This window comes from Vanellus vanellus, assembly GCF_965231255.1.
Source record: "Vanellus vanellus genome assembly, chromosome: 6".
NCBI classification, from domain to species: Eukaryota; Metazoa; Chordata; class Aves; order Charadriiformes; family Charadriidae; genus Vanellus; species Vanellus vanellus.
The window spans coordinates 37,474,094-37,500,734 of record NC_138911.1 but is presented as its reverse complement, the minus strand read 5'-3'; the positions used below and the strand labels follow the sequence as shown (position 1 = coordinate 37,500,734).

General features: G+C 43.8%; 1 protein-coding gene across 3 annotated transcripts in view; it reads right to left on the bottom strand.

Annotated features, from left to right (window-relative positions):
* MEIS2 (Meis homeobox 2) overlaps positions 1-26,325 on the bottom strand; it is a 179,582-nt gene extending 153,257 nt beyond the window's left edge. For 2 of the 3 annotated variants that reach the window (XM_082485649.1, XM_082485647.1), the window contains exons 1-7: positions 25,571-26,325; positions 24,272-24,504; positions 22,376-22,517; positions 21,699-21,749; positions 20,824-20,874; positions 19,746-19,895; positions 9,439-9,553 (exon numbers count right to left, since the gene is read on the bottom strand). In XM_082485649.1, the coding sequence (XP_082341775.1) occupies positions 9,439-9,553; positions 19,746-19,895; positions 20,824-20,874; positions 21,699-21,749; positions 22,376-22,517; positions 24,272-24,504; positions 25,571-25,582 (754 nt within the window). In that variant the 5' untranslated portion in view covers positions 25,583-26,325. Of the gene's footprint in view, positions 1-9,438; positions 9,554-19,745; positions 19,896-20,823; positions 20,875-21,698; positions 21,750-22,375; positions 22,518-24,271; positions 24,505-25,570 lie in introns of those variants that run through there. The other variant, XM_082485648.1, reaches the window with a different exon arrangement.
* Positions 26,326-26,641: the final 316 nt, after the last annotated feature.

The following is a 26,641-nucleotide window of genomic DNA, read 5'->3' as shown; positions in this document are numbered from 1 at the left end:
CCTGTCCTACTTGCCCAGATATAAAAGCTGCTCAGAAGCTAGAGCAACCATGGAGTGGGCAGTGCTCCTCTTCTCAGGCAAAGTAAAGACAGTAAGACAAAAGGCCTACACACTACAATGTGTAGTGCCATAATGCAGTGTTTGATGCTCCAGAGGGCCTTCAACAAGTACTGTACAGCCAAAAATCAATTGAAAATCAGCATGATAACAGAGCATGAGTTGCCCTGTAATAGCCTTAAGCCCCCCAAGGCTATGTGGGTCCCTTTCATCTGCCAGGCTGCACAGAGCGAGGGAAGCCTGCCCTCCCCTCCCCGAGCGCTCTGGACATGTCTGTGCCTTTTACCTACTGCTTTCACCTCACGCGGTAAGGAGAGCTGACAGCCTCAGTGGATCTTTTAAGCTTTCAAAACTGGAATTTGATTTTTCTTGGCATAGGTTTGGAGGCTTTAAATTTTCTCTCTTCTTTTTTTTTTTTTTTTTTTCCCCCGTCCCCAATAAATAAATTTTTCCTTCGAGAAAACCTACTGATTTTTGGACTGTAAACATCCTCAGCATGAAGAAGATCCCTCCAATCCTATGGATGAGCACACAGAGACGATTTCTCTGTCATGTTTAACAAAGTACAACTCAAAGAAGTAGAAGAGAAAGAAACACTGCTCAATTCTATACAAATTGTTATGCGTGCAACAAAGTGGGCCCACAAATATTTCACTCATATGGTAGGTTTAATTTCAATATTTCTTTAATTACTTTCCAACAATGTCTGGTTTCTGTTGAATTTACACTAGTACTTGGCATTTGGTGCAACCCCAAAAAGATAAGATACATATGTCCCCTATTCACAGTCTTGGCATTTTTACCTTAACTCAGGCATTGAAGTGATTGGTTTGAAAAATTACCTTGCTGATTAGCTGGGTTTTCTGGTAAATATATAGTGTTAATCCTTAAATTCTGTATATGACATAAGGTATACAAATGTTCTGTCTGACTCAACGGCAACATATCACGGCTTAAGGAGGACATGTACGCTGATCTCTGTGAGCGAAGAAAGAGCTAATTGGGAGTTAGATTCAGTGTGATTATCAGCTTGTTTATGATAAAGGAGTACTCTTCTGAATAGCACTGTAAATTCATCCCTGATTGTGGTGTTAAACCACAGCTCATTTCCCCCCCCCCTCTTTTTTTTTTTTTGTTTGGTTAGAAGGGGCTTTAAACTATTTTCAGCAGATGACAGTGTCATGCTTTGATTTTCTTCCATCTTAAAAAATAAATCAGCCACATGAGCCTGATGTCAAATTTCACTTTCTAATAGGAGAAAGGCACATTTTAAGTGTTTACTATAAGGACACATTTGGGTAATTTTTCCCCATGTCATTATGAACATTAGACTGACCCAATTAATATGAAATGTTTCTATGCTGCTGGAACAGACCGTGTTACAGAAAGAGCCATTTGCACAACCTGTTCATGATTATGGGCCATAAGGACACAAAGATGGCATAGACATTTGCGGACCATCTGAATTCTTACAGGGGAAGGGAAAAGAAGGGGAAAAAAAAAAAAACGATGTTAGCTGAGTGTTGCGGGTCATGTTTTTTAATCCAGAGTATTGGACATGTAACACAGCAACAAGAGCTGATCATTTTGTTTAATCACCTTTTGGATCTTTGCCAGATGGTCTCTATTGAGAGCGCTGCAAACAGAGAGAGATGAACTGCGCCTAACATGCCACTAGAGCTTTCCCGTAAATGTCTGAGAACTGAATCCAACAAGAATTTAGTCTCAGAGCAGAAAGGGATACATTTAAAAACTATGTGCATTAACTATACTTTTCCCCATAGAATCCTCACTTGGCATGAATAATTTACCCACTCTTATGCTAATGGGATCATGAAAGTATCCCTGTGTCTTTAGTGCAGCTATTCTCAGCTTTCAGTAATTACCCCACCCAGTGAAAATAACATGGCTTCTGCAGCCGAGCGGCCTACTCCTACCTGGCAATTAGAAAGATCATGGCTGACAGAGGAGCGGTCCAGAGGTGGACACGGAAGACCCGGCAGCCTGAGGAGCGGCTTGAAAAATTAAAAGCCTTCCACCATCAACATTTCCTTAGTTGCTTCGGATCAACATGGAGAGAGCAGCTCCTGCTAAGGCATTTTTTTTATTTTTTTTTTTTAAGGCTGTCATAGAGGATTCTAATGTACTGTCCAGGCACCCTCATATTAAGAAATAGCAACGTTCCTTGGTCTTCAACAGTTAAAAGAAAGTTTATAGTTTGGGTTTTTTTTTAAATTCGTGCCGTCTTGCTAAACAAGAGGGAGAGAATTAAAAAGTCAATTAATGAGGGTCCTTCAGTATCCGACAACTTTATCAGCTACACAAAGGAAAATTCCGTGGTATTTCATTAACAAAAAGTTTTGAAAACCCATTACAAAGAACCAGGCTTTGACCTCTGTCCATGGCACTCCGTGCTAGGTAGTTCACTATGTAAAAATTATCAGGCTAAAACATCTGGGAAAGAAAGCTATGAAACAGCAGGGAACGTGGCTGGTTTATTGTTTATCTTTTGTTTATGAGGCAGTATTCAAGTTTAATTACTACTCTAAATTAAACTCTAACAGGCATCAGGAGACATCCCTTTACACGACTAAGTTAAAAAAAAAAAAATCCATGGATTCCAACACTAGATCTTTCAAATAAGTTGGCATATATAGGAAGAAATTAGTCAGTCTGTAACAACACAGGAAGACATTTAAGCACTTGCTGCTGTATGTTTGAATGTGTTGCATTATGAAACCATTAATATTGTAACAAACATACAATTATAATTTAGCAAATGGGATGTTATCTAACATTTGGAGGCAAATTGGGCTAGGCTAAGTAGGATCTGAGATGGAAAGAATGGCCTAAGGGGGAATCCTACCTTTTTCATTTTGAAATACAAATATATATACATGCAGAGATCGATTTAAAAACACCTAGAAATATGAAGTCAGGGGCAAACCACTCCAGAGTAACAACCTCTTAAGTAGAATTGTTTAGTTATTTTCTCTGAACATTCACGTGCAAAAGGGAGGAAAGACTTCACTGTGTTTACCTTAACAGTAAGTGACCAGTTTTAGATGAACTTAGCTGCAGGAAAAAATAAAAGTTGAAAGCAACTAGCAAAAGATTATTCCAGATGGCATCTGTCATATTGTATTTAGGGTTATTTTAAAGAGATTACTGCCACTATGAAAACATTCCATTGACAGAGTTTTCCTAGGCTGCATTGAAACCCCAGCACAACATACTTCAAATATGGAAGTAAATGTTTTCTAATGCACGTATAGATTTTTATCTCTATCTAAATGTAAAACCTATGTGGATTAAAAGCTAAGAGTGAGGTGAGAATCTTAAATACAAGTATAATATTTTAGATTCCCCCCCCCCAAGCTTTAATTTAATAAAAGGTGAGGAATCTGCAGTTGCCACCAGCCTGATTATTAGAAAAGTGTGTAGTGAATCTTCGTTTCACTATGAAATGTTAATGCTACTTATTGAACACTGGGTAGGGACATAAATGTTCCCCGACTCCAGCAATCAAACAAAAACTGCAAAAAGATGTGTTTGTTCACGCAATAGATGGAAAGAAAAGAAAGGATGGGAGGATACTAAAATGTGACTATATTTAGCTAAGCTGGTTCTGGCATCATTATGGTTAATGTGCATGTGGTGTGCAGTGTGAGCTCAGCAGTTACTGGGCCAACTGTCTCAGTATTTCTGGGAATTCTGCCTATTCACAGTGCAGGGATTGTTCAATTGCTGCAAAATGTACAAAATGAATTTTACAAAAATGAATTGTAAGGAAGGCCCCATTACAACGATTTTACAGCAAAGATGTCAACATCAATTTTTCTTTCATGCATAGCTAATGATTAAAACAGCATATTCCATTTGCCTAAGACAATTTATTTCATATTGGCACATCAAAATATTGAAATACAAAGTTATCTTTACTCTAGCCTTATTATTCATTGCTGCTGAACCCACACCATTGTTCAAACCATGAAAAAATAAAGCAAACTTGGCAAGAAATACTTAAAACAAAGGCTCATCAATATTCTCCAATTTGTCAACATCTCAATTACAGCAATGGAAAAAATGTAAATTTCATGTGCTTTGAACACTAAGGGGTCTATTCTTCTGTCAGTGCACATGCGTAACTCCCATCACCATTAATGGGAATTACTCATACATATCAACACAAGGACGGGCCCCTCAAACTTGAAAGGAAAAGATGAATTAATAAGGGCTACTCTCTTCCTGTATCTTCCTCAGCTGAAAAAAGTCATTGTTCTTTAAGAGTTTTTCATACTTCATACAGTTCACCTTTATGAGAGCTGTGCCTTCTGAAATAATGCATCTCCAGTGAAGCATTATTTATTAGCAAGTTTGATTCTTCACAGTCTGGATGTTTGAGCCTTTCTATTAGGAATTTCCTTTCTTATAAAAGGCAGCTCTCTTCCAATAAAACCATACCCTGTAGCTTTATAGGTAAAAATACAAGGGAATATAAATATGTTCTGAATCCTTATGATGAATATGCATACTGGCCTCAGCAGGCTTACCTATGCACACAGCACTTCCAAAAAGAAGTTTGAGCATTGGTTTTTGCATAATAAACTTCCAAGGACTTTGCATGAATGTGTTGGGTTGGGTTTTTTTTATTACTAACAGCAGCGTATCCCTCTCCTTTTTCTGCATATTGGAGTTTGGTTCAAAGCTTTATGCAGTTTCAGTAGAGTTTGGATACTAGGGCAGGCGTTTGTGCACTATCAGCAAGGTCAAATTTAATTTGTATACCATCAGTATTACAAGATGGTATATAATGAATAAGAAATAGACTACCTGGTTTTTCCAACATGCATCAACCCAGAGACGTAACCTGGGATGAACACATAATTTCAGCTAATATCTTAGTTGACTTTGCCCCAAACCAGATGATGAGTCCTTGCCACGGAAAGCTATTGTGGGCAAATTTGTGGGACAAACACCAAGCTGTCACAAAAGCGTTTCAAAACTACTTTAAGATATTGCCCTAGAGAGTAGCCTCAGATATTATTTATAAGGGGGCAGATCTTCTTTGTTCAACACGCGTAGTTCCATCAAAAAAACACCAAACCAAAAGAACCACACACCAATGAACTACTCGTGTGGGTAAGGCAAAGTGGATGTGATGCACATTTATTATTTTTACTGCTGTGTAACCTAGAAGAAGTTTCTTGTCTCTGGCTTCTCGCTTACAGTCAACTTTATGATCCCAGACCTAATCCTAAAGAGATGCTGAACTTCCTGAAAGGTCCTGAAGAAACACAGGCTCCATCTGACTTGACTGGATCAGGCCCTTTGAGTGACAGAACTAAGCGTATGACAAATCAGGTATACAATCCTGGTATCGTAAAATATGAAACTGAAACTATTCCCTGGTGCTTTTCTGTAGACCACATGTTTTTAAACCTTAAAAAGATTTATTTCCCACTTTTCATGCATAATCTGCCATATTCGTTATTTGAAATATCCCATAAAGAGATTAAATCGGAATTAAAGTCTGGGAGCGTCATATCCATCACTGTGGTACAAACGGATGCTGAACTCTAGAAGTCATTTAGCCTTGTATGTAAAGGCAGTGGCCGTTTTCACTTTGTTTCACAAAGAACAAGGAAAACACAATACCCCAGAAGATTTTCAGATGTGTTTTTCGCCCTCCAAAGAAAAGGGTGGATGACAAAGCTACACACACCTTTTAATCTTCCGCTTAGGGTTTTTACACATATATTCCCTGGCAAAAACCCCAGGGTCTTCTCTCTCCCCTCCCCTTCCCTCAGCCCCTTTCCTGCCATCTCCCTTGCTATAACTCAGCTAACCCAACAGAACCAGTCAGTTTTAAATTTCAGTTGGGACCCCGGTGACCTGTTAATGAATCTACAGAGAGGAGAAAAACTCACAGTGTTGAGTTATGCCTGGTGTTGCTAGCTGACTTGGAGTCAGAAATGCTTGAAGCGTTAACGTAATTGCAAGAATGTGAAAAATGAAGCGTTGGGCTCCTGAGCAAAGCGAAAGGTCAAAGCAAGCCCTACACAAAACAAGTCTCTGGAAGATGGCCTCATTAGACCATTAAATCAGCTTCTCCTTTTTCTCCTTTGTAAGATGTTTAGAACGGCTTATTTTTATTATTGTATATATTTAACTCTTTCTCTTTCCAGGGCAGGCGGAAAGTTGATCAGACTTACTACATAATTACTAATCTCTAAAACAGTATTATGCGGCATTGATCTGCATTTGTGGGTCTGAACTGGGATAAAGTCAATAAGTGCTTGGTAGATTACAGGTCACCAGTACTTCGGTTTGCTAGATGATCAATATGTTGTATAGCTTAGTTTTCTGTTGAACAAGTGAGGTGACATGTTAAGAACAACATAGACACTCACCGCTAATAAAATTAGGATAATCTTTCAACGTTTACTGCCTGAAGGCCCTTTCCTTAACTCTTTCAAAGCCAGCATGTTTCTAATAATACCAAGCACTGACTAGATTAACCCTTTAGGTACCAAAGGGCAGTCATACACTGTCACAGAGAGGCTGTCCTCCATAAAGAGCAAAATGTCTACACCTTTTTTGTTTGGCTCTAATATTAAGAATTATGGATGGATTCTTCTATGTAATAAGTGGATCGACCTCATGCAGAGAAAGTCTGCAAAAACAGTGTCATCATTCTCCCAACTCCTCTTCCTCCCGCCCTCTCCCAAAAAATAATAATAATAAAAATAAAATCACAAGCTGCACATCAGAGACTTAAGGCAAAAGCAGAGACCCCTGGAAAGAGTGCTCCCAAGAGTCGGACACCAGTTTGAATCAATCTCTGCTGCCACCAGCCATCAGTGGAGGAGACCATAGGTTGGTGATGTAACCCAAGACTCTCTAATGAACTCCCACTCCCAAATAATCCTTTGGGGGCAAGTGGAATACTTGCAACAGCATTTGTGCAAGGTCTTGACAAAACTGCGGGGAAACCAAGTTGACCCAAATAAGTGACAGCACCAGAATAGCTCAAGACGTCATCTACCCATGTTGGCACTGCCTGGGACCGACTCACTGCCAGTTCAGGAGGTATAAAGTAAATCCCGCCCCCCTCAAGGAAGCGTAAGGAAAATTCAATGCAGGCCTCCCTCTCTTCAGCCTTTCCCAGGGTCGAGAGGGGGAGAGCAATCCAAAGCTGTCTCCAATGGGAATTTTGCTGGTGCTGTAGGATCATACATCTTTCAGCTGCCAGCAGCTGAGTGGAATGCTGATTTGCCACTGGACGACTGCCTCCCTTTGAAAGGCCCAACTGAGCACAAAGGGAAGCGTACCAGCGACGTTTTACCCTGCTACACCGGGCAGCACTAGTGACTGATTTGGCCCTTCAGCGATTGCTCCCCTTTTGCAGAAACGAGTGTAATAGGTTTGGTTAAATCATATATATCACCAGAAACCTCTGCCTCCGGTGGGAAGCTGCTGCAGTTATCATCAACCACTTTTTCTTAGGCTTCGCAATATCTCTCGGGCACCCCGAGCTACGTAACGAGGGACCGGAGATTGCATAGTGAAACGCAAGATCCCTGGACGTCGGCACGAAGGATTTCTTTACATCAAGCAGGGCTCGACGAAACTCTTCTAATTTCTAAAGGGTTGCTGGGGCAGAGTAGAGACACAGGGGCTGCCGGGGCACAGTGGAGATACAGGTGTGGGGAAGTTTCTTACCCAGGGGTAGAATGAACACGCTGCGGCAGATGACTCAGAGGAATCATTTTTAAGTATGCAAACGATCATCTGCTACACCAAGCATCTTAGCCACAATACACAACGCAAACATCTGATCAACAGTAAAGTCTATGGCCGGCTAATAGACGTAACACTGATTTGCTGTCAAGCTCTCCCTTTCGTTAGCTGCCGAAGCTGTACTGGTTCACGCTGGGCCTCGTACAGCTCCAATCCAACCGCACAGGAAGAAATCCCGCGTGACTCATGTTGGCCTTGGATCACACCCCGTGCCATGGCTGCTTTCTATCAGCAGGAAGATTACAAATGTATAAACAATTCATACAAATAGGAGACAAACCCAAACCACTCTACCAGAAACAAACTTTGCGAGTTCCTAGAACGGCAACGCGTACGACACCAGATCGTGAGACAGACGAGGGGATCTAGCTCTGTGCCAAGCAGCGGGCCACATGAGAGACGTGAAATCACATATCTGCTCCGCCGCCTAAGCACGGCAAATATGGTGGGAAGCGGCCGGTGGCACGAGGCTAGTCACGGCAGCTCTAGCCCTGAAGGCTGCTCACCTCTCCAGTTTTGGGATCCCGCACGGCTAGTTGGGTGGCCGACCCATCAGGTGGCCCTCTTGGGTATGGGTAACCCCCGCACGGGGGAAACGCAGCGGCAAAATGCTGCAGATGCAAGAGATGGAGGGAGCATTTCATAAGGCTTTATGAAGGTAATGTCTCACTCGCTAAGTGAGTCTTACCACGTTTACGAAGAAAAACAAGAACAGAAACCCCCTTAAACTTTGACCTTAAAAAAAATCAGTTCTGAGTCAAGATGCAAGAGTGACAGTAGACCATCTTTACCCAACTTTTAGCACTGGAGGCTTGACTCTTATGCCTTCTGGAGTCACTTAAACTGCTAATGAACAAGTGTAAAACACTATCATATCAGAATGACAGCCTTTGACACTCACTCAGCATGGATGCAGGTGACCACACACGAGGTGCAATGCAGTAGGAAATAAAACAAAGAACCCTGAAATAACAATCAAACCTCCTGAACCCTGGAGAAAGCTTCACTGTATAGCTCCAGCAGAGGCTTTGCAGTTCAGGTACATCTCTATTTACTATTCCGAATTCAGATTGTCAGAAGCAGAAACAAGTCTGTACAAGCAAACGTCACAAGAAACATTTTTCTGTCCAATTCGGGTTTTGCTTCTACTTTGCTTAATTTAGCAGCTTCATAACTTCATATGGGAGTCCGTTTCCCAGCTAAAACTACAGGTTAAATTCTCCATCTATAACCCAGCTCAAACAACTGCATCACAGCTGGAGAGTATGTCTGTCATTGTATTTACTTACACCACACAAAAATAAACTGTAGATAACCAAATTTGTAAAGGAATTGGCAGAACTAATCAATTGTTATTACAAAGCTTGTTTGAAGATTAGATATTTTGCTTTGAAATAATAATAAAATGCAGCTAAGTGGGTTAGGAAAAGGAAATACCGTCTCCCTAAGTTACAGCTGATTATACTGCAAGTCTGCCACTCCATGTTTACTCTAAGGCAGATGTACTGATATAATAAAAAAAGCTGGAGTTATTTTAGTCATGCCTACTTTGCGGAGGGAAAAAGTTTGACCTTTTACCTTGCTCGCTGCTGTTGTCTCCGCTCTGGGAAGCGTGGCCCCCACTGGAGGGCCCCGGTGTGCCTGCCGAGTGCGTTGAGGTTGCATCATCGTGGTCTCTCCAAGATGAAGGATTCTGGTGTCAGAGTGCCAAGGAATTTTTTCCACAGTTTCCATTCCAATAGCAAATGAAGAACAGAAAGAAAACCGGGAGAAGAGGGGAGGAGGGGGGGAAAAGTATACACATTAGCATTGGTGAAATGTGCCAAACACCGATACTGTTTGCACAGTGTAATAATTCTTCAGCAAAGACAAGCAGAGGAGGTACAAAGATTCACTTGGTAAAATAAAGGCCAGATTTTTTTTTTCTTTTTTAAACTTTCCAAAGAGTTGTCTGGATTTTGTTGTTTGAATAGTACTGCAGAAGGGTATTTTAGGGGAGAAAAAAAGAAATATTGAAGTTTCTTAACGAGTTATACGGAGGCAAAGAGGGGAGAGCATCAACCTGCAGTTTATGATACTAGGTGTTCGCATTAGGATCAGGACAGTTGGTATGCAGACTATCTCCCCACACTTTATTTTCCAGACTGACCAGAGATGGGGAGGGGAGAGGAAGAGGGGGGAAAACCATTTCAAGAAGTAGAGGAGAACGTGCATGGGAGAGGAGCGCGTCCTCACACCCTACCTTCTCTCTCACCCATTTGAATGCTGGAAAAAAACTTCAAGCAAATGCAAAGTTGTGAGAGGAAAAGCAAGCTTTCTCCGAAAGACGTTATATACCAGGAAAGATGCTTCCTCACCCCCTGCCACCACCTTGACATGACACATTTCAAAAGACTTTCTAGATGTATCACTCTAACAGTTCGCGTACAAGTATTGTCAAGAATAACCACCAGGTGATTATATAAAATAACATGTATAGTGATTTTTATGTAATTCTTTCTCCATTACTATGCATAAAACACGACAAAAGGGAACGCAGAAGACAGACACACGAAGTTTTCAAGACTTGGCTAAGTAAGACCTCAACTACCGTACTTTAGTCACATAATTCATGCTAGCTTTCTAATTTATTGAGTATTGGCTTTCCCGGAGCGAGGAGCTGCTATTTAAACGGATAAGCGAGGAAAACTTAATGTTACAGTTTAGTGCTACTTTGTTGAGTGTATTCTCCTCCTGTCCTCCTCCCCTTTCCTGATCATTCCCAATACCCTGCTGTTGCTTAAAGGAAAACAGGAATTCTACTGTACAGGAAGAGCTTTATCAGCACCACATGAAGGCAGGCAAGAGATGGAATTTCCTCTGGCAGAAAAGGAGAGCAAGAACACATGAAACAGATCAGAGTAGGGGCTGGACCTGCATTACTTGTCACCTGTATGTGACAACTTAAATCAAGAGCATTATAATAACTCAACAACAGAACAAACAAAAAAAAAACCCAAACCAACCTGTAAAAAAAAAAAAAATTACTTCTTAGGTTTGCTTGTGCTTTAAATCTGCATGGTGAAATAACACCGGACTCTTAAAGCATGAGGAGATCCTGAGAGCAGCAAGCAACAAGTTTGGATAAATTCTTTGGGCAGGACTGATTCTGACCTCATCTACCCTGACGTGTAGTAGGAATAAGTTCAGCAAAATCAACTGATTTACCCATTGTAAAATTCAGTGTAAGTGTGATTGGAATCAGGTCCCAAAATATATATTGAAACATCTCAAAGTAATCTCCTAGCACTGATTAGTACCACATGCTCTATAGCAATGCAAAATAGAACTGCCAAATAACGGCTTGCTACAATACCCAGCAACATAAATCTAGTGGGCCTGACCCAGATCGCAGCAGAGACAAAGGGAAGAGCCCACGACTTCAAAAGGTTCCCAGTAAAGCCCTAGGTGACCGAAGGGTAAGAAGGATCCAAATCCCCTTCACCTTACACAGACACACACGTGCACCCACGTAAGTGGTTCCATGGCAGGAAGGTATGAGTAAAATCAGAAGACAGGCCAGGATCTGAAATTCGCCTGGCCTGTCAGCGCAGCAGACAGCACAACAGCACTTATGGCACAAAACCACCACCCCCTCCAAGACCTAGAAGACTGATCTACTTTTCCTCACACAGAACCGCAACAGGAAAAAAAACCCCAGCAAACAATAGTATTCTATATTCGTTGAGATTGTTGTATTAATTAGGTCTCAGAAATCACTATTAATTCTGCAACCCCTCACAAATCTCATTAAAAAAAAACAAACACACCTTTTATCATCGTTTTACAAAGTCAGGTCAAAACAAACACAAAAAGGAAGAGGAGAAGTCTTGAAAGTTCAAGCAGCCCAGATGTTATTAAAAAAAAAAAAAAAAGTTGAAAATAAGGTTAGCAAAAAGTTCGGATGGAAATAAAATGCAAAAACTGAGCAAGTTTCTTTACAGCCTGGATTAAAACACAGTTGTGCCTATGAGCTTCTCTTTTTATCTCTGAGTTAGGAAGCCACTCAAATAGCTTCAAGCTGAAGGCAAACAGCAGACAGGAGCTCTTCAGCCCTCTGCAGCCTCTTAGCGTCAGCTGTTTGCCGGATGGTAATCAGATAAAGAGCTAGAAGAAATACATGAAAAAGGAAAGAAACAATAGCATAGCGTGAGTTTAGCCCTCCAACAACACCGGGCTGGAACCTTCTTTTAGAAAATGTAATAATTGCAACATGTTCACCTAGGCGAAACTTTTCAGGGAACACGGTGAGTTATGTTAATTTTATGCACTGCAGGCTCTCTTAAGCTGGCTGCCGTTGGAGCTCCTTATCACACATACGAAAATTACAATAATTAACTGGTAACACCTCAGCTATGTTTTAAGGCAAATGTCATCCAAAACCTATCATACAGTATTTCAAAAGCTAGACCGGCCTTTCTGTTTCGAAACCGTAAAGATTTGGAAAGGATCACTGAATAAGACTTCCTGCAGCTGAAAACACTTGCTGTCTCTACCAGGCTGAGTCGTTCTTGACCTCAGTTTGTAGATCCCGTCTTAGAAAGACAGACTGTATTGATTGGGAACGCGGTGTATTTCTCGTGACACAGTTTTCTTGAGGAAGCAATTTGGCAGAATTTTGTTGAAGGACAGAAATAATAAGATGGGATATTTACAAGATGCGACAGTCGAATGTTGGAGGAATTTGAAAGGGAGGGAAATAGCTAGGCTTTAATATTATAAAAAATGACAAATAACTCTAGCGGTGGAGTTTACAGCCCCATAAAAAGGCAGCATTCTTGTGCTTTGGACTAAGATCATTGTACGTGTCAGTGAACTTCTCCTTTTCTTCCCTAGACTGTTTCCAACTTTGCATCCCTCAAGAAAAACTTCTTGGCCAAATGCCTAATCATAAGTGGTTATTTTATGTATGTCTTCTTCGCAAAAAAATGGGACCAAATGACACATCTAAAGTGTACTTGACTGGAAGAGCTTTAGCAGCATAGTTTAGATACCTAAAGAGATCCTGATCTAAAGCCCGCTAACGTTAATTGCAATTTTTCTATTCATTTCAATGAAATTTGTATTAAGCTATCACACTGTAAAAAAAAAAAAAAAAACAACAGAAAAACAAATAGCTTTAGATAAATTACACAAACTATCAGCACGGCTTCTCGTATCTTCCTGCAAGTTTAGTAATACACTTTGCAGAAACACGTTGAAGAGGGGGGACGGTGTCTGCCAAAACGCAATTGCCTGTTTTGCGTACGTGCGCATACTATAAAATTTTCACACACGTATGACCTGAACTACTGCCAGATACCACGGAAGGTAAACAGCACACATGTATCTATTCCCAGTAGTTTTAATAATTGGGAGTCAAATATGGTGCTCCTCTTGCTCTTACCTAATTGTGTTAAAGAGCAGTGTTACCAGGAGAAAAGCGGTGAATACTGAGTAGAGCACAATAGAAGGAGATGGAAAATAGATACAAGAAGCTAGGTCTCCAGGGGCAGTATTTTCTATTTGCTGGGCTACAGACTCGCAGCTGATAATGCAAGTTGTAATTAATATAAAAGCAGGAGACAATATGGGGAAAGCTTGTACTAGCAGGGCCACAGGAGATCACTCCGCTGCTATCCACTGTTTCTCATTTACACACACAGCCTTCCCTAGAAAACACAATTTTGCCAGTGTTTTTTCCCTTGAAAGTTAAAAAAAAATTGATTTAGCACCACCATTGAATTTTGCTAAATCTAGAAAAGAGCAACAGAAAGGACAAGAGTCTCCTGGTATACAAAGCAAATCTGACGCGTTACTCTTTTGTCGATGCTGCAAATCTGGTGGAAACTGTAAGAGTTTTTAACTGCTACAGGATTTCTTGAACAGAGATGTTCTAACAGACAAATTTGATATAGGATAACCTTCTGTTAAATTGCACTTCTGACTTTGTATGCCCAGAATTTCCACTGGGCAAAGCCTGGCTAATTTTTTGTGAGTGTGTGTAGTCCCGCTAGGGCTGAATCTGATCTCGCACTGCTTTTTATGGTGATATTAAAGACTCAATTAACCATAAGGAATTTCCTTCTTATTTATAACTGGGAAGTAAAATCAATCAGGCCAGCTGATGCCCATGTGAGTGAGCTGAGCAGGATTTGGCTCACAGGCATTAACTGAAGTTTTAAGTATACAACTGTGACAGGATCAGGCCCTTACATTTTGTCAGACAAAATGGACAAAACCATCCATCTTGCCAGAACAAAACACAACTTACTTTCAGAAAAGAAACTGCAATGGCTATAGAGCTCGTCCTTTGTGAAGACGGTTGGACTCAAAGGTCTGGAGGTTCCTCTGCTAAATTAATTTTGCAAACACAAAACTGAACTGAACTACTGATACGGATGGTATTCCCCCCCGCCAAATACAAGCCAAGTCCCGCTCACCTTATTCTTACGAGGAACGACCAATGTGATTGATACCACAAAAACCTGTTTCTGGGTACCATCATAGATCAAAAGATGATATCCTATGCCGGACATAGAAACCTATGCGCATACGTGCATGTGTGTGTGTGTGTGTGTGTGTGTGTGCACGCATTGTGTGCATCTGTGTCTGTCTGTGTTTTGTATGTATAAAGTTCAGGGTGGTATCTTAGACACTGTTGTGGAGTGCAGTAATAATAAACTTACTATGTAAAGAAACTTTCAATAAGTAAATGAGCCATGAAAAACTCTAATTTGACAGGATATGTACGTTTTCTAAAAAGACTGCTCCCGATATTACTAAGGTTTATTTGCTTACAGATGCATATTTAACATGAAAACTTTTTTGTATCAGAATTACGTAATTTAAAATACAAGGCATTGTGATCTATCAGATATTTGTGTATGTATGTACAGGTTTTAATTCTTGCTCCTTGATTGTTGTCCTGGTTTTGTCCTCAAACCAGGACAATTTCCCATTTGAGGACAGTGTCAGGAGGAATTTTTGACACTCCTAGAACATGGCAATGGTCTGAAAAGCTGCGTGCTTTGTATTTTCCAATTAAGATTGAAATAAGACCTGTAATCCACCTGTCAGCAAGGAACTGAGACTTGAAAAAACGGGGGGGTTGTTGGTTTTTTAATGGTCCTTCTACGTCATTCTGTGCTGCTACACTTTATCTAGACTGATAGACTACTCAAACCAAAGAGGGAACACTGGCACCAAGTAGATACTGAAATACATTATCGGTTCAGTATGAGAGAACCCGGTTAAAATTAAAACACAAAATTGAGCAGTAGAGCACCTTTGCAGAGTACCTTGGCCCATCAAAAAGAGGAAATACAGAAGATTCTCTACAGCCTGGGGAAGTTCCCGATGCTCCTTGCCCCTTCAGAAAGCACAGGGCCTACCGTAACGTCCTAACTCTCAAGCCACATGGTAAGAAATTTGGTTTCTAAAGAAAAAAGATTGCCTCATTATTCTTGCAGTTAGCTACTTAGTTTCCCTTCTGACACTCTACAAACAGAAAGGGCATCTTTGGGGTCTGATCCCGAGTTTCTGACATACTCAAAACTCCCACTGAAGCCCGCCAAAGTAAGGCATACCTGGAGACTGCAGCATTAGGCCCCCAATTACTTCCTCATTACTCAGTGAAACCTTACCTAAAGGTTTAATTATATAATTGGAACAGATATGTATTGCCCCTATTTATTTTTTTTTCTCATCCGCAAGATGTCAGGAATTTGCACAGACCGTTCTTCGAGAAGAAATATTAAAGAAATGCAAAATGTCTGAATGTGCAAAAGTATAAAGTAAAAGCATCTCCTCATTCGAGAGCTGAAAGGTTTAATATTCAGACTAATATTTCTCTTCTACAGCTAAGGCATCGGATTTCTAATCTGTCAACAGTCCTTTTATAAAAAAAGAGATGTATGTATATTTCTATCCATTTTTAATTATATTTTATGAATGATGATCTGTATATTATTACCTCTCAGCTGCAAATTGACTAGAACGTATAAACAAATATCAAAAAGAATGAGGCCCTGATCCTGCTCCCACGAAAGCCAGCGGAAGGAGAGCCATAAATTTCTACGGGAGAATTGCTCGGCTTCAAAGTAGGTTTGTGCTAAAGGAAGAATTGTGTGGCACCAGGTGAAGCCAGGTACAAAAGAAATGTAATTAAAGTGCAAAATGTTATCATATGATCGAAAAAGTTTAAAAATCTCTGAATTCTGCAAGCATTTTGTTTCTCAGATTTGATTAGCTTGAAAGGAAAAAAAAAAAGAAAGATTTGTTGGCAATCTGAGCAGATATTTTAGGCTGAACACAGAACACAGGATAGGGCCCCGAATGTTTATATTGAACAATAATAAATTATCTGTGCTGGGAAACTCAACTTGAACTGCAGCTGGAAAGGTTTCTTTCCTCTTCTTTTCTCTTCTTTTCCCCCCTCCCCCCCCAACTGATCTGGTTCAGCCAGGGCATAGCTGTAATTACCTTCTTCCCATCTACAGCTAATACCTCAGAGCAATAAAAAAATATGAGGGTGTTAAAAATTCAAACACTAATTATGGGCTGTTATATTTACTAAACACAGCAGAGTAATAACAAAAGTTTCAGCTTCTTGTGGCCAGCGCTGCACTATTTGATCTACCAGGTCCCTGGACCCTTTGCACTTACTGTATTACATAACAGTTAATAGCGCACTAAAATAAAATTCGATAAACACATTTATTACCAAACACGTACAGCACAACCGCTTACAGCTGTCTCCTTTTTCCAGCGCAGGTATATCTCTGAAGAGTTCATTCCTTTGTTGATTTTGGTTTGGGTTTCCAATTAAGTTATATAAATAGCGGAGCAGTAGATTTTGAAAGGGGAAGCATGCACTGTTTGAGTGCCCCCTTTAAAGTCTCATGGTAAATATTGGCTAATCCTATGGTTCTTTCTGTTACTTTCCCTCATGCCCGTTTTCGGGTCTAGCAAAGGAATAAAAACTGAGAGCCGCCTTAGTTCCGAGTTCAGCACTGCCACCGTCACCGCTACCAGCCCTCGCATTCGCATTAAACACATAGACTGTAGCTTTATACCGCTTGATAAGAATAGAGGTATATGGATTTTTGGGGTGTCAAACAGCTGTCACAAACTGTCACCTCCTCAAGAGAAACCTTGGCACACAACAAATTAAACTACACTGCTTTTTTGGCCATCATTATTCATAGCCAATCAGTTGAAATGCTCCTGGTATTTCATGTGCAAATAAAACCATGAGGGGAAGACCCATGGATCAGAATAGTGGGCCAATACATAAAACAGAGGAAACAACATGCTGTCTCTGTCCTTCTGAAGTGGCTCATCATCACCCCTGCACCAACTTTCACCAAATGAGATCTAGCCTGAGGCTAGATATTAAATATGCATATCAAAGCAAATGAAAAAATAAACCTGGAGAGTCAAATTGGACAAATTTGCATGCTTGAACTACTACATTTTCAGGTAGATGCGCACAAATGATGGCTCGTTTTTTGATAGCTTTGCATGTTTATATTAGCCATTTTTTTAAAGCTTTTCCTTCTTTGTGAACAAAAGCGGATTTCTTCCTGCTGGAACCTTGTACAGTGTAAATATAAATGTGTACACACACGGTAGTTTGACTAAGCCATAAAAGAGTGTTAAAGTTTTGTTGGGAAAACAAGCTAATATACAAAAAAAAAAAAAATCCAATAAGGAGACACATTTCCCAAAACGCATGAATAAAATGTAACTATGTGATACAACTCTTCATTTCCCAGTTGGTGTTCTGGTTGCACAAATTATTGCTTCCTTTCAAAACAAATAGCAGGGGGCTAAAGTAAAAATGTTATAGCTCAAATCTCCAGGAAATAAAAGGCTTTAAATTATAATACCCAATGAAGTGGTAAACCCTAACGGGTGCAAGATAAATGGGTTGTCATATTTATTTGAGTTTGTTTTTTGGGCCACAAAAGCAAGAGGAGATTCTTCTTAGGGAAGATAATAGTTATCAAATTATCAAAATGCTAACCCCCTCCACCTCTGTCCTATCATTGTGTGTGAATTTAAATATTATAATGGAGCACTGCAAATTGGCTTGAGCATTCGCCATCTGCCAGAACCCTAAACAGGCTAGTTTATCTAATCTCTTCAATATAAACATAAGCATGCTCCATTTCTACACTTCCACTTGAAACACACTCTTGTAAAGAAACTGTACTGGAGAAACATGTACTTTTTTTTTTTTTTTTTTTTCTGTTGCTCTGAATGATGCACAATCATATCTTTCACCCCATATCTTTCAGGTTGCCACTCATTTCAATTTCTTTTCTAGCACTCTCCCAGAATACTTGTGCACACGAATGTAAGGTTGTAAAATGCCATAAAACAAATATTTTTTAAATAGTGTCATGCCTCATAGAGTTTATTATCTATGTGTGAGATAGCTGATAAGCAGAGAAACTTTCAGGAACCACTGCATACATTTAATTTTTCCCCCTCAAAATACTAGATTTAAAATGTAAGACATCTCAAAAACCTTGTCCTGCAATGTTTACCGAATACAAATGAGAAACTGAAAGCTAAGGCTTGGGCCCAAAAATATTTCCCGTGCTCTGGAACTAAGCCGTACCAGAAGGGGGGCATTTAGAAGAATTTATTATTATTTTATCTCCCGGTTCAGCTTTAGTCCAGGTCTAATGTAATTATCAAATACACGCACAAACAACATGTTTTCAAAGGAAACAAAAGCTCCCAGAAAGCTCATTCTCCCTGGGCTTACAGCTACTCTCCTTAACAGACTGGGAAATAAAGGCAGGCGTCTGTGCAGAAAGCATGGTTAACTTCACACCGGGTGTTAAATTAATATTTCAACCGCTAAAATATTAGACTGTATCATTTAGATTATGAGTTCAATTGAATCTAAAACTGTGTAAACCCCTTTTCCCCCCAGGGATGCGTTCCTATAAATAAACTAGAGTTCACACCCACTCTTTTTAACCAGAGCTATTCCTTCCCTTTTCTGCGGTACCAGCTGCAATCTTTCCCTTCACATCCCGAAGCCTCTCCGCGTCTACATCTTTTGGAAGGATCACAAGAGCCGCTCCAAAACCCGGAAAAACAAAGGCACTCTCCTTACCACGCACACCAACGTTCAGTCCTACACACATAACACTAATTTGCCAACTCCGAAAGTGTTAAAATCAACCGCTAACCTACGGTTACTCAATCATCATTCTCTCCAGCTTTCTGTAATACATTGTTAATAATTGCTTCATCAAGGTTACTGTCTTTTATTATGAAGATGCTTCAGGCGTTTGGCAATAAGTCCATATTCTGACAATAAGTTGCTATAAAGCACAAGCATTGGAAACTCTAATGTGCTAACCCTCTTTTTTTAATGCAATGTAGTATTGCCAATAATTCTCATCACTTGTCATCCCCACGAGAGGGGAGGGGGGGGGGGGGGGGGAGCAAATCAGCAAACTTTCTCCCTAACTTTCTTGTCTCTGCTTCCTTACATTGCTGCATTGATTACAGAGTTGGCAAAGAAGAAGAGAGAGCACCGATCCCCACATCAAACCGACAGTTTGCTAGCTCTCCAAGCCGCCCAGACCAGGAAACTTTACAAACCATTGCAAACTCGCTGCTTTACACGTGGAAACGGAAGGAACCTTTTGCATTTCTACAACTTCACAAAGCGAGAGGGAAAGAAAGTGTAAAGATGGGATCCGAGCTTGCAAGACGTTAGAGTTGTAATAATACTACTACTACTAGACAACAGCAGCAAACCAATGAAATCGAGGACAGGTCCTCCTAAAGCAGGTTAAAGTCTTAAAAAGTGCCATAAAGAAATCGGAAGGACTTACATGATCGGCTAAATTTGTGGAAGATCCTGAGAGTTCTTCGTGGTCTGATTTGGAGCTGCCATCCCTTTCATCAATAACGAGGTCTATTGGCATTTTTCCTTTCAAACAACTAATGTACCGATGGCAGAAGTTATCGCACAATTCATGAACCTGAAAACAGTAACAAGAATAATAGTATCAATAATGGCAAAATATCGGATTGCAACTTTTTTTTTTTTTTATGGTAGCAAGAACAACCCTCTGATCTACTCCACAAGTAACTCTAATTAAGGGGCACAATAGTTGAAGGCAAGGAAACAATAGAGAAATTGTTGCAGCACATATTATTCTCTAGAGACTTGCCGCAGCAACAAGTTAGAGAGAGAGAAAGAGAGAGCGAGAGATAGTGGGCTCAGACTGGTGCGCAGAGGAAAATCCGATGTGGTGATAACATCAAAACACTGGGAGCTGGACCCAGGCGGTATCTCTGGAGCACACACAGCCCAGGCAGGTACAACGAGTCACTCGGGACGGGATCGCTTTTAACCGGGGCTAAAAAAAAAAACCCAAGGTCTGCGTGGCCGCCCGCGGTAAAACGAAGCTCCTCGCTGCGGCTGTGGGAAGAGCCGTTCTCGTCCCAGGGCACAGCCCCCTCCCCACGCCGCGCAGGGGCCCCCTGCCTCTTCCAAACATTTCGTGCTTGCTTGGGGTTAATATGCCTGCCCGAGCTGGAGAAAGGCAGGAGTGCTTTCAGTTCTCTTTTCGTTAAACATGTTATTTCCGAGTCAGGAAAAGAGCTTCTACCGCGGGAAGGGGTAAGAAGGATGGAAGGGGGTTAGTAATATGTACATATTCAATGACTCGGTTGAAATTACATTGAAAAAAAAAATAATAATTCCGGGCTGGGCTGGGCATGGCTGTCGGCTGTCACATGCTCTGATAGCACAGGTTACGGTATCACGCTGCGTTTCCCCTATCTCCTCTGGCCATGTTTACAAGTCATCCCAAACAGTCTTTCGGGGGGGGGGGGGGGGGGGGGGATGTCAAGGGGGGACAGGGAGGGACCGGCTTGCCCCCCGCCCACCTCCGTGGCTCTTACCTTTTCTAATTCCAAAAGGTGAAACCTTAGTACTTGTATTGCTTGGATCATCTGCAAGAAAGTTTTGAGCAAGGGGTTACGTGGGCGACAGGAGCTCGGGGGCTGCGCAGAGCTGCGAGCCCGAGTGGGCGAGGGGGAGAAGGGGATTGTCAGGGCGCGCAGTCATTATCCAGGATTTTAGCTCATTGGTCACGCTTGAACAATTTTGATCAACTTTAACCTAAGCACTTGATTTTTATCATATTTATCCCAGGAGCGGTGATTAGGGCTTTATTGCCGCGATCTTGGAGCATTGGAGCAAGCAAACCTCTGCCTCTTTGCCTCGCTCCCTTCTCCACAGCCCGGCCCTCATCTCGGGGGTCCGCAGAGAAGTCAAACACACGCTCCCACCCCCCCCACCGCCCGCAGGAGAAAGGGGGAAGGGGGGGGGGGGGGGGGGGGAGAGGATGAATAGTTTGGCATCTTCTTTACAAGCGGATTTAGGCACTTTGAATATTGAAATAGTTCACATTAGCAAAAGAATTACGTTAGAAATCTCCAGCTCTCCCTTCTTAAGCAGTTATTTCCTTCACTTTAGCTTCCCGGGGCTTTCAAACACAGCTTTGCAATGCATTGGGGGCTCGAGAGTTTGCCCTGGCTCACTTTGAAAGTGCAGCTCTTTGAAGCCTCTTGCCGGTAGCTTTCCAGCCCCGTTCTCCCCCTGCCCCCCCCTCCCCTCCCCGGCTCTCCCCCTCCCCTGCCCTCGCCGCCGGGGTGCCCGGGCCGCCCGCCCCACCGCCCCGGACGGCGGAGGGCGCTTGCCGGCAGCGGGCGGTGGGGGGGTCTGGAAGGACGGGAGGGGAGGGGAGCGGGGCAGAGGGGTGAGCAGGCCTTACCAAATTGTCCAACTCTGGATTTGAAGAAAAAAGTGGTTTTTCAGCGCGGACCTGCGAGAAGGAGGAAAAGCGGCGTGAATCACAGCTTCTCTCCTCAGCCCTGTAACCGAATCACTCGGGGAGGGGGGGGGAGGGGGGGGGGCAAAAAAACCCAAACCCTCTGTGACAAAACCGGCCGGTACAGGTCAGATGAAAACGGGGCTGGGCGCCCCGGAGTCACCCGTGATGTGACCAGGAGCCTCCTGCCAGCCCGGTGCCGAGCCGGCCGCCCTTGCCACAGCAGCCCCCCCCTCTTTCTGACACCCCCCTCCCCCCCGCCTTCCTTTCTCCCGCTCCCCTCTGCCTCCAAAACTCGGCCGCAGTCACACTTATTTCCCCCGCAGTCGTGCGGGAGGGTCGGGGCCAGCGGGCTCAGCCCGGCAGCCTGGAGGGGCTCCCGGCGCAGGAGGGTCAGGGCCAGCCGGGCCGCCAGCCCGCCCCCCCCGCCCCCCCACACCCCCCGGCGGCCGGAGAGGGGTCACCGGGCGGGGTGGCGGTGGTGGTGGTGGGGTGGAGGGGGGGCTCCCCCCTGCCAGCGCCCGGCCGTGCGGGCCGAGGAGGTGGCGGGAGCGTTGGGAAGGGCCGGGGGCGGGGGGGGAAGGGAGGGGGGGACAAGGCGGGGAGGAGAGGTGCTGGACCTGTTTGGCGAAGACGGCGATGTCCTCGTTGAAGGAGTCGGAGGAGCAGACGTCCCCGCCGGCCACGCCGGGCTCCCGGGGCGTGCAGGTCGCCAGCTCGCACTTCTCAAAGACCAGAGCTAAGAGGGGGAACAACGGGTGCCTACCGGGCAGTGGCACACAAAGAGAGGGAAGGGGGTGGGGGGGGAGAGGGGGAAAGAAGAGCTCTAATCAACAAGTATTTTTTGTTTGTTTGGTTGGTTGGGGTTTTTTTTTTTTGTGTGTTTAAACGCACGGACACACAGCCACGGACGCACGGACACAGCCACGCTCTGAACCTCGCAGCGTTGCTTCGGGCAGAGCAGGGGAGGACACCACTTTGAAATAAAAAGGCTGGTTTCGGTGGTGGCTTTTGTGGTTTGGTGGGGTTTGGGGTGTTTGGGGTTTTTTTTTGCCTCCCCCCCCCCCCGTGAAATCGCGGTGCCCGAACCGCATCCCCCGTGCAGTCCCCACAGAGGAGGACAAAAGTGACCTCTCCTCCAAACGCACAGGGCACCAAACGCGCCGAGGCAAGGCAGCAGCTCAGCTGGCAATCTTACACTTTTCGCCACAGCTTAAAATAACGCGAAACCTGGAAGATCCCATCCCTACCCTCCAGCTATGACCTAAAACGAGAAGCACGGCTAGGCAAACTGCAAACTACTTAATACGTAATTTTATTTTTCAAGGGGCCTGCTAACAAAAATGTGGTGAAGTTTCCTGGCTTAGGAAGCACACCCAAGTAAAATACCAGCTGTCCAGATAAGTGAGCTGGGGAGGGGGCGGAGGGAGGGAGCACTTCGCGAAATATTTTCCCATAGTTGGTGTAGTCAGGAAAAAAAAAAAAATTATCTGCGTGCTAAGTAGTAAGCATGCATTTGTGTCTTTCCCCCTTTGGTGCCTGATCAAGGCCCCACACTCTGTCATAGATGTTACTATCTCTCCTTTTAGGATCATTTGTTGGTTTTTTGTTTTTGTTTTTGTTTTTTTTCTAAAAAGCACTGAAGGGAATCGGTGTCATTCCCCCCAAGCAATGCCTTGGCACAGGCTTGAGTTTTGCTGGGTCCGTGCTTCTTTTTCCTCATGTTCTTTCTTTCTTAAATAGAAAACTCAGCTCATTGCCCCCAATGTATTTATTTTTTTCCGTCGCAGGGAAGAGCTGCTTGCGAGAAGCGAATCCCTTTTATTCTTACTACCTTCCGCGACGTGAATAGCTCTTTATTTACAGTGTTGGAAGAGTGTTATTATGGCACGAAGGACACCACCAGAACAACACTTCTCCAACTAAAATCCAGAGCAATGAGAGCCACCTCTCCTGTCTGAACTCCCAACTGGGGCCTTTCCGAGAAAGACAAAAAACGCAAGGGGGGGCGGGGGGGAAGAACGGGGGAAAAAAAAAAAAAAAAAGGAAAATAAAAAGAAAAAAAGAAAAAAAGGAAAAAAAAAAAAAAAAGAAAGACAAGGCAACACCACCTTCCCCCAGCCCAGCTTCTCTGTCCGAGAGGTCTGTTTTTCCCGGACCCGTTTCCCGCGGGTGCTGGCACCTCAGCGCAGAGCCAGGCTGGGATCGCACTCTCCCCGAAATTACCGGCAGTGGCAGTGCCACCGCGCGGGTCTCCCCGCGGAGCGGACGGCTGGGGGCTCCCCGGCCTCCCGCCGCCCTCCCGCCGGACCGGCCGGGGCTCCCTCCCCACCCACCCCCCTCCTCTCCCCGCTCCGCACCGCTCCGCTCCGGGGCTCGGCTCGCCGCCGCCGCCCGCCACCGCCGGCCCCGCGGGAGCCCCCGCCGCCCGCCCGCCCCGCTCCTGCCCTCACCGCTCGGCGGGCACCGGCGCTGCGGAGCCGGGCCATGGCGCCGGGCGGCCCGGCGGCACCTACCCGTAGATCGCATCCTTGTCCCGCTTCAGGGCGTCGTTGACAGCGGAGCCCATGCTGGCCGGCATGACATTGGGGTGCGGGGCGTGGGCGCCGTAGTGCTGCCCGGCGTGGAGCGGCGGCCCATGGTTGAGGTGGTGCACCGGAGGGATCGGCCGGGGGGCGTGGGGGTCCCCGTACATGGACGCCGGCACCCCTACTCCGTCCATCCCGCCGTAGTGGGGCAGCTCATCGTACTGTCAAAAAACGGGCCGGAAGAGAAGAAAGAAAGAGAAAGAGGGGAAGAGAGAGAGAGAGCGAGAGAGAGAAGTGGGGGGGGGGGGGTATAATAATAAAAAAAGAAAAAAACAAACAAACAACAACAACAAAAGTCAGAAGAGAGTAAAGCACCCGGACAGACACAAACAGAGCAAAACAAAACAAGAACAGCCACAACAGAGAGAGAAATGTGCAAAATGAAATCAACTGGGATGGGGATCAGAGGCTGGAGAGGCTGAGGGAGGAGTGGGGGTGCGGGGAGAGGTAAAGGGGGAAAGTGTGTGTGCCTGCCTGTGTGTGCGGGGGGAGATGGTCCTCTTCAGCACGGGCAGGAGAAACCCTAACAAGGAAACGGGGATGAAAAGGAAGGAAACGGAGGAGAGAAACTAGAGTTACTCTGCATTAGAAAGGAAGGGCAATATATATATATATATAAATGAATAAACAAGCAGAATCAAAAGCAACTGTGTAAATAAATCAACACTGGGAAGGAGAGAGGAAAGGTAGGGTGCATGGGGAGAGGGGGCGGGGGGGAGATAAAGGGGGAAATAATCTAAAAGTTACCAGAAACATTATTTAGTAGCAATTCCCCTTGTCCTTGTCAAAGCCAGAGACAAAAAAAAAAAAAAAAAAAAAAAAAAAAAAGAAGCAGCTATATGTGTATACATATATATACGTTCGTATATACACAGAGACACATATGTATTTCTTAGTCTTTCCTAGGCAGCGGCATTAACGGCAGCAGCAGCAGCAGCAGCAGCAAGCTTTCCCCTGTGAAACCCGCGCTACTGAGCAGGCAGGGAGCAGGGAAATCGCGCTGCTGGGGGAAAAGCTGGAGAGGAAAAAAGCGTGGAACAATTGCAGCGAGAGAGAGACACACAGAGAGAGACACTCACGCACACACACAAAAAGCTAGTGAATAATTTTTGCTGCTATTTTTTAATAGTGGCCGCCATCAGCAGCAGCAACAGAGGAGAGCAAATCGGACAGGCCCCTCTTAAGAGAGGATTTATATATAGGTAAGTGTTGGAGATTTAAACCTACCCTTTGCGCCATCAGTCTGCGCTCCAATAAACTCCTGGATGTGTCGTATATTTAATATCCCAGTCCAGCAAAGAAAGTGATTTAGAGTGAAGAAGATTCCTTTTTTTTTTTTTTTTGCAACCCACTTATAGACTTCTCCTATCCTCCAATATGGGCAAATAATAATAATAACAACAACAATAACAACAACAATAATATATAAAAAAACAGTCAAGAACCACGATGAGTTTCTGTGTTTTCTTCTTTTTTTCTCTCTCTTTATGTCTTTCCTTTTTCTCTCTCTCTTTTTCCTTTTTTCTTTCTCTACGCAAAAAAAAAAAAAAAAAAATTGTCAAGCCCCCAAACTGAAGGTTACGATCGGCCCGTCAGCAACCCACATGTAACCAAACTGTCGTGTCTCATGGCTTTTTGCCACTCCAGCTGTCAATCAAAGCCAGGGAATGTCAAGGTAGTGAATGAATGATGGTTGATGATGATGAAGAAGAGAGGAGGAATCTTTTTAACCCCGGTTTCTTCTTCCAGTAACTCCGCGCTCGGGTTTTGCCTTTTAGGATCGCTATAGGGTTGGTTGGTTGGCTGGTTGGTTGGTTTTTTTTGTTGTTGTTGTTGTTGGCTTTTTTTTTTTTTTTTTTTTTTTTAAGTACTGTGAAGGGGGGTGGGGAAAGATGCGAAGAAAAATTGAATAGTTTGCAAAGCCCGGACTTCCCCCTCTCTCCTCTCACTCTCTCTCTTTTTTTTTTTTTTTTTTTCCTCCTTTCTTTCCTTTCCTCCTCCTCCTCCTCCTCCTCCTCCTCCTCCTCCTCCTCCTCCTCCCGGTAGGTATTTTGTCTCCCTCTCTGCCTGGCTCTCTGAGATGAGTGAGTGTCAGTAAGTGTTGGCAGGTTGGCTGCTGGCTGCCTTATAGAAGAGGCTCAGTTTTGCAGCGCTGATCGGCGGGAGAATGAAGTGACGGAACCCGGAAGTAGTGGTGGCCATAGCCAGTCCTGCAGCGCGGCGGCGGCGGCGGCGGCGGGGCGCGGGGCGGCGGCGGCGGCGGGGCAGCGGCGGGGCGCGGGGCGGCGGCGGCGGCGG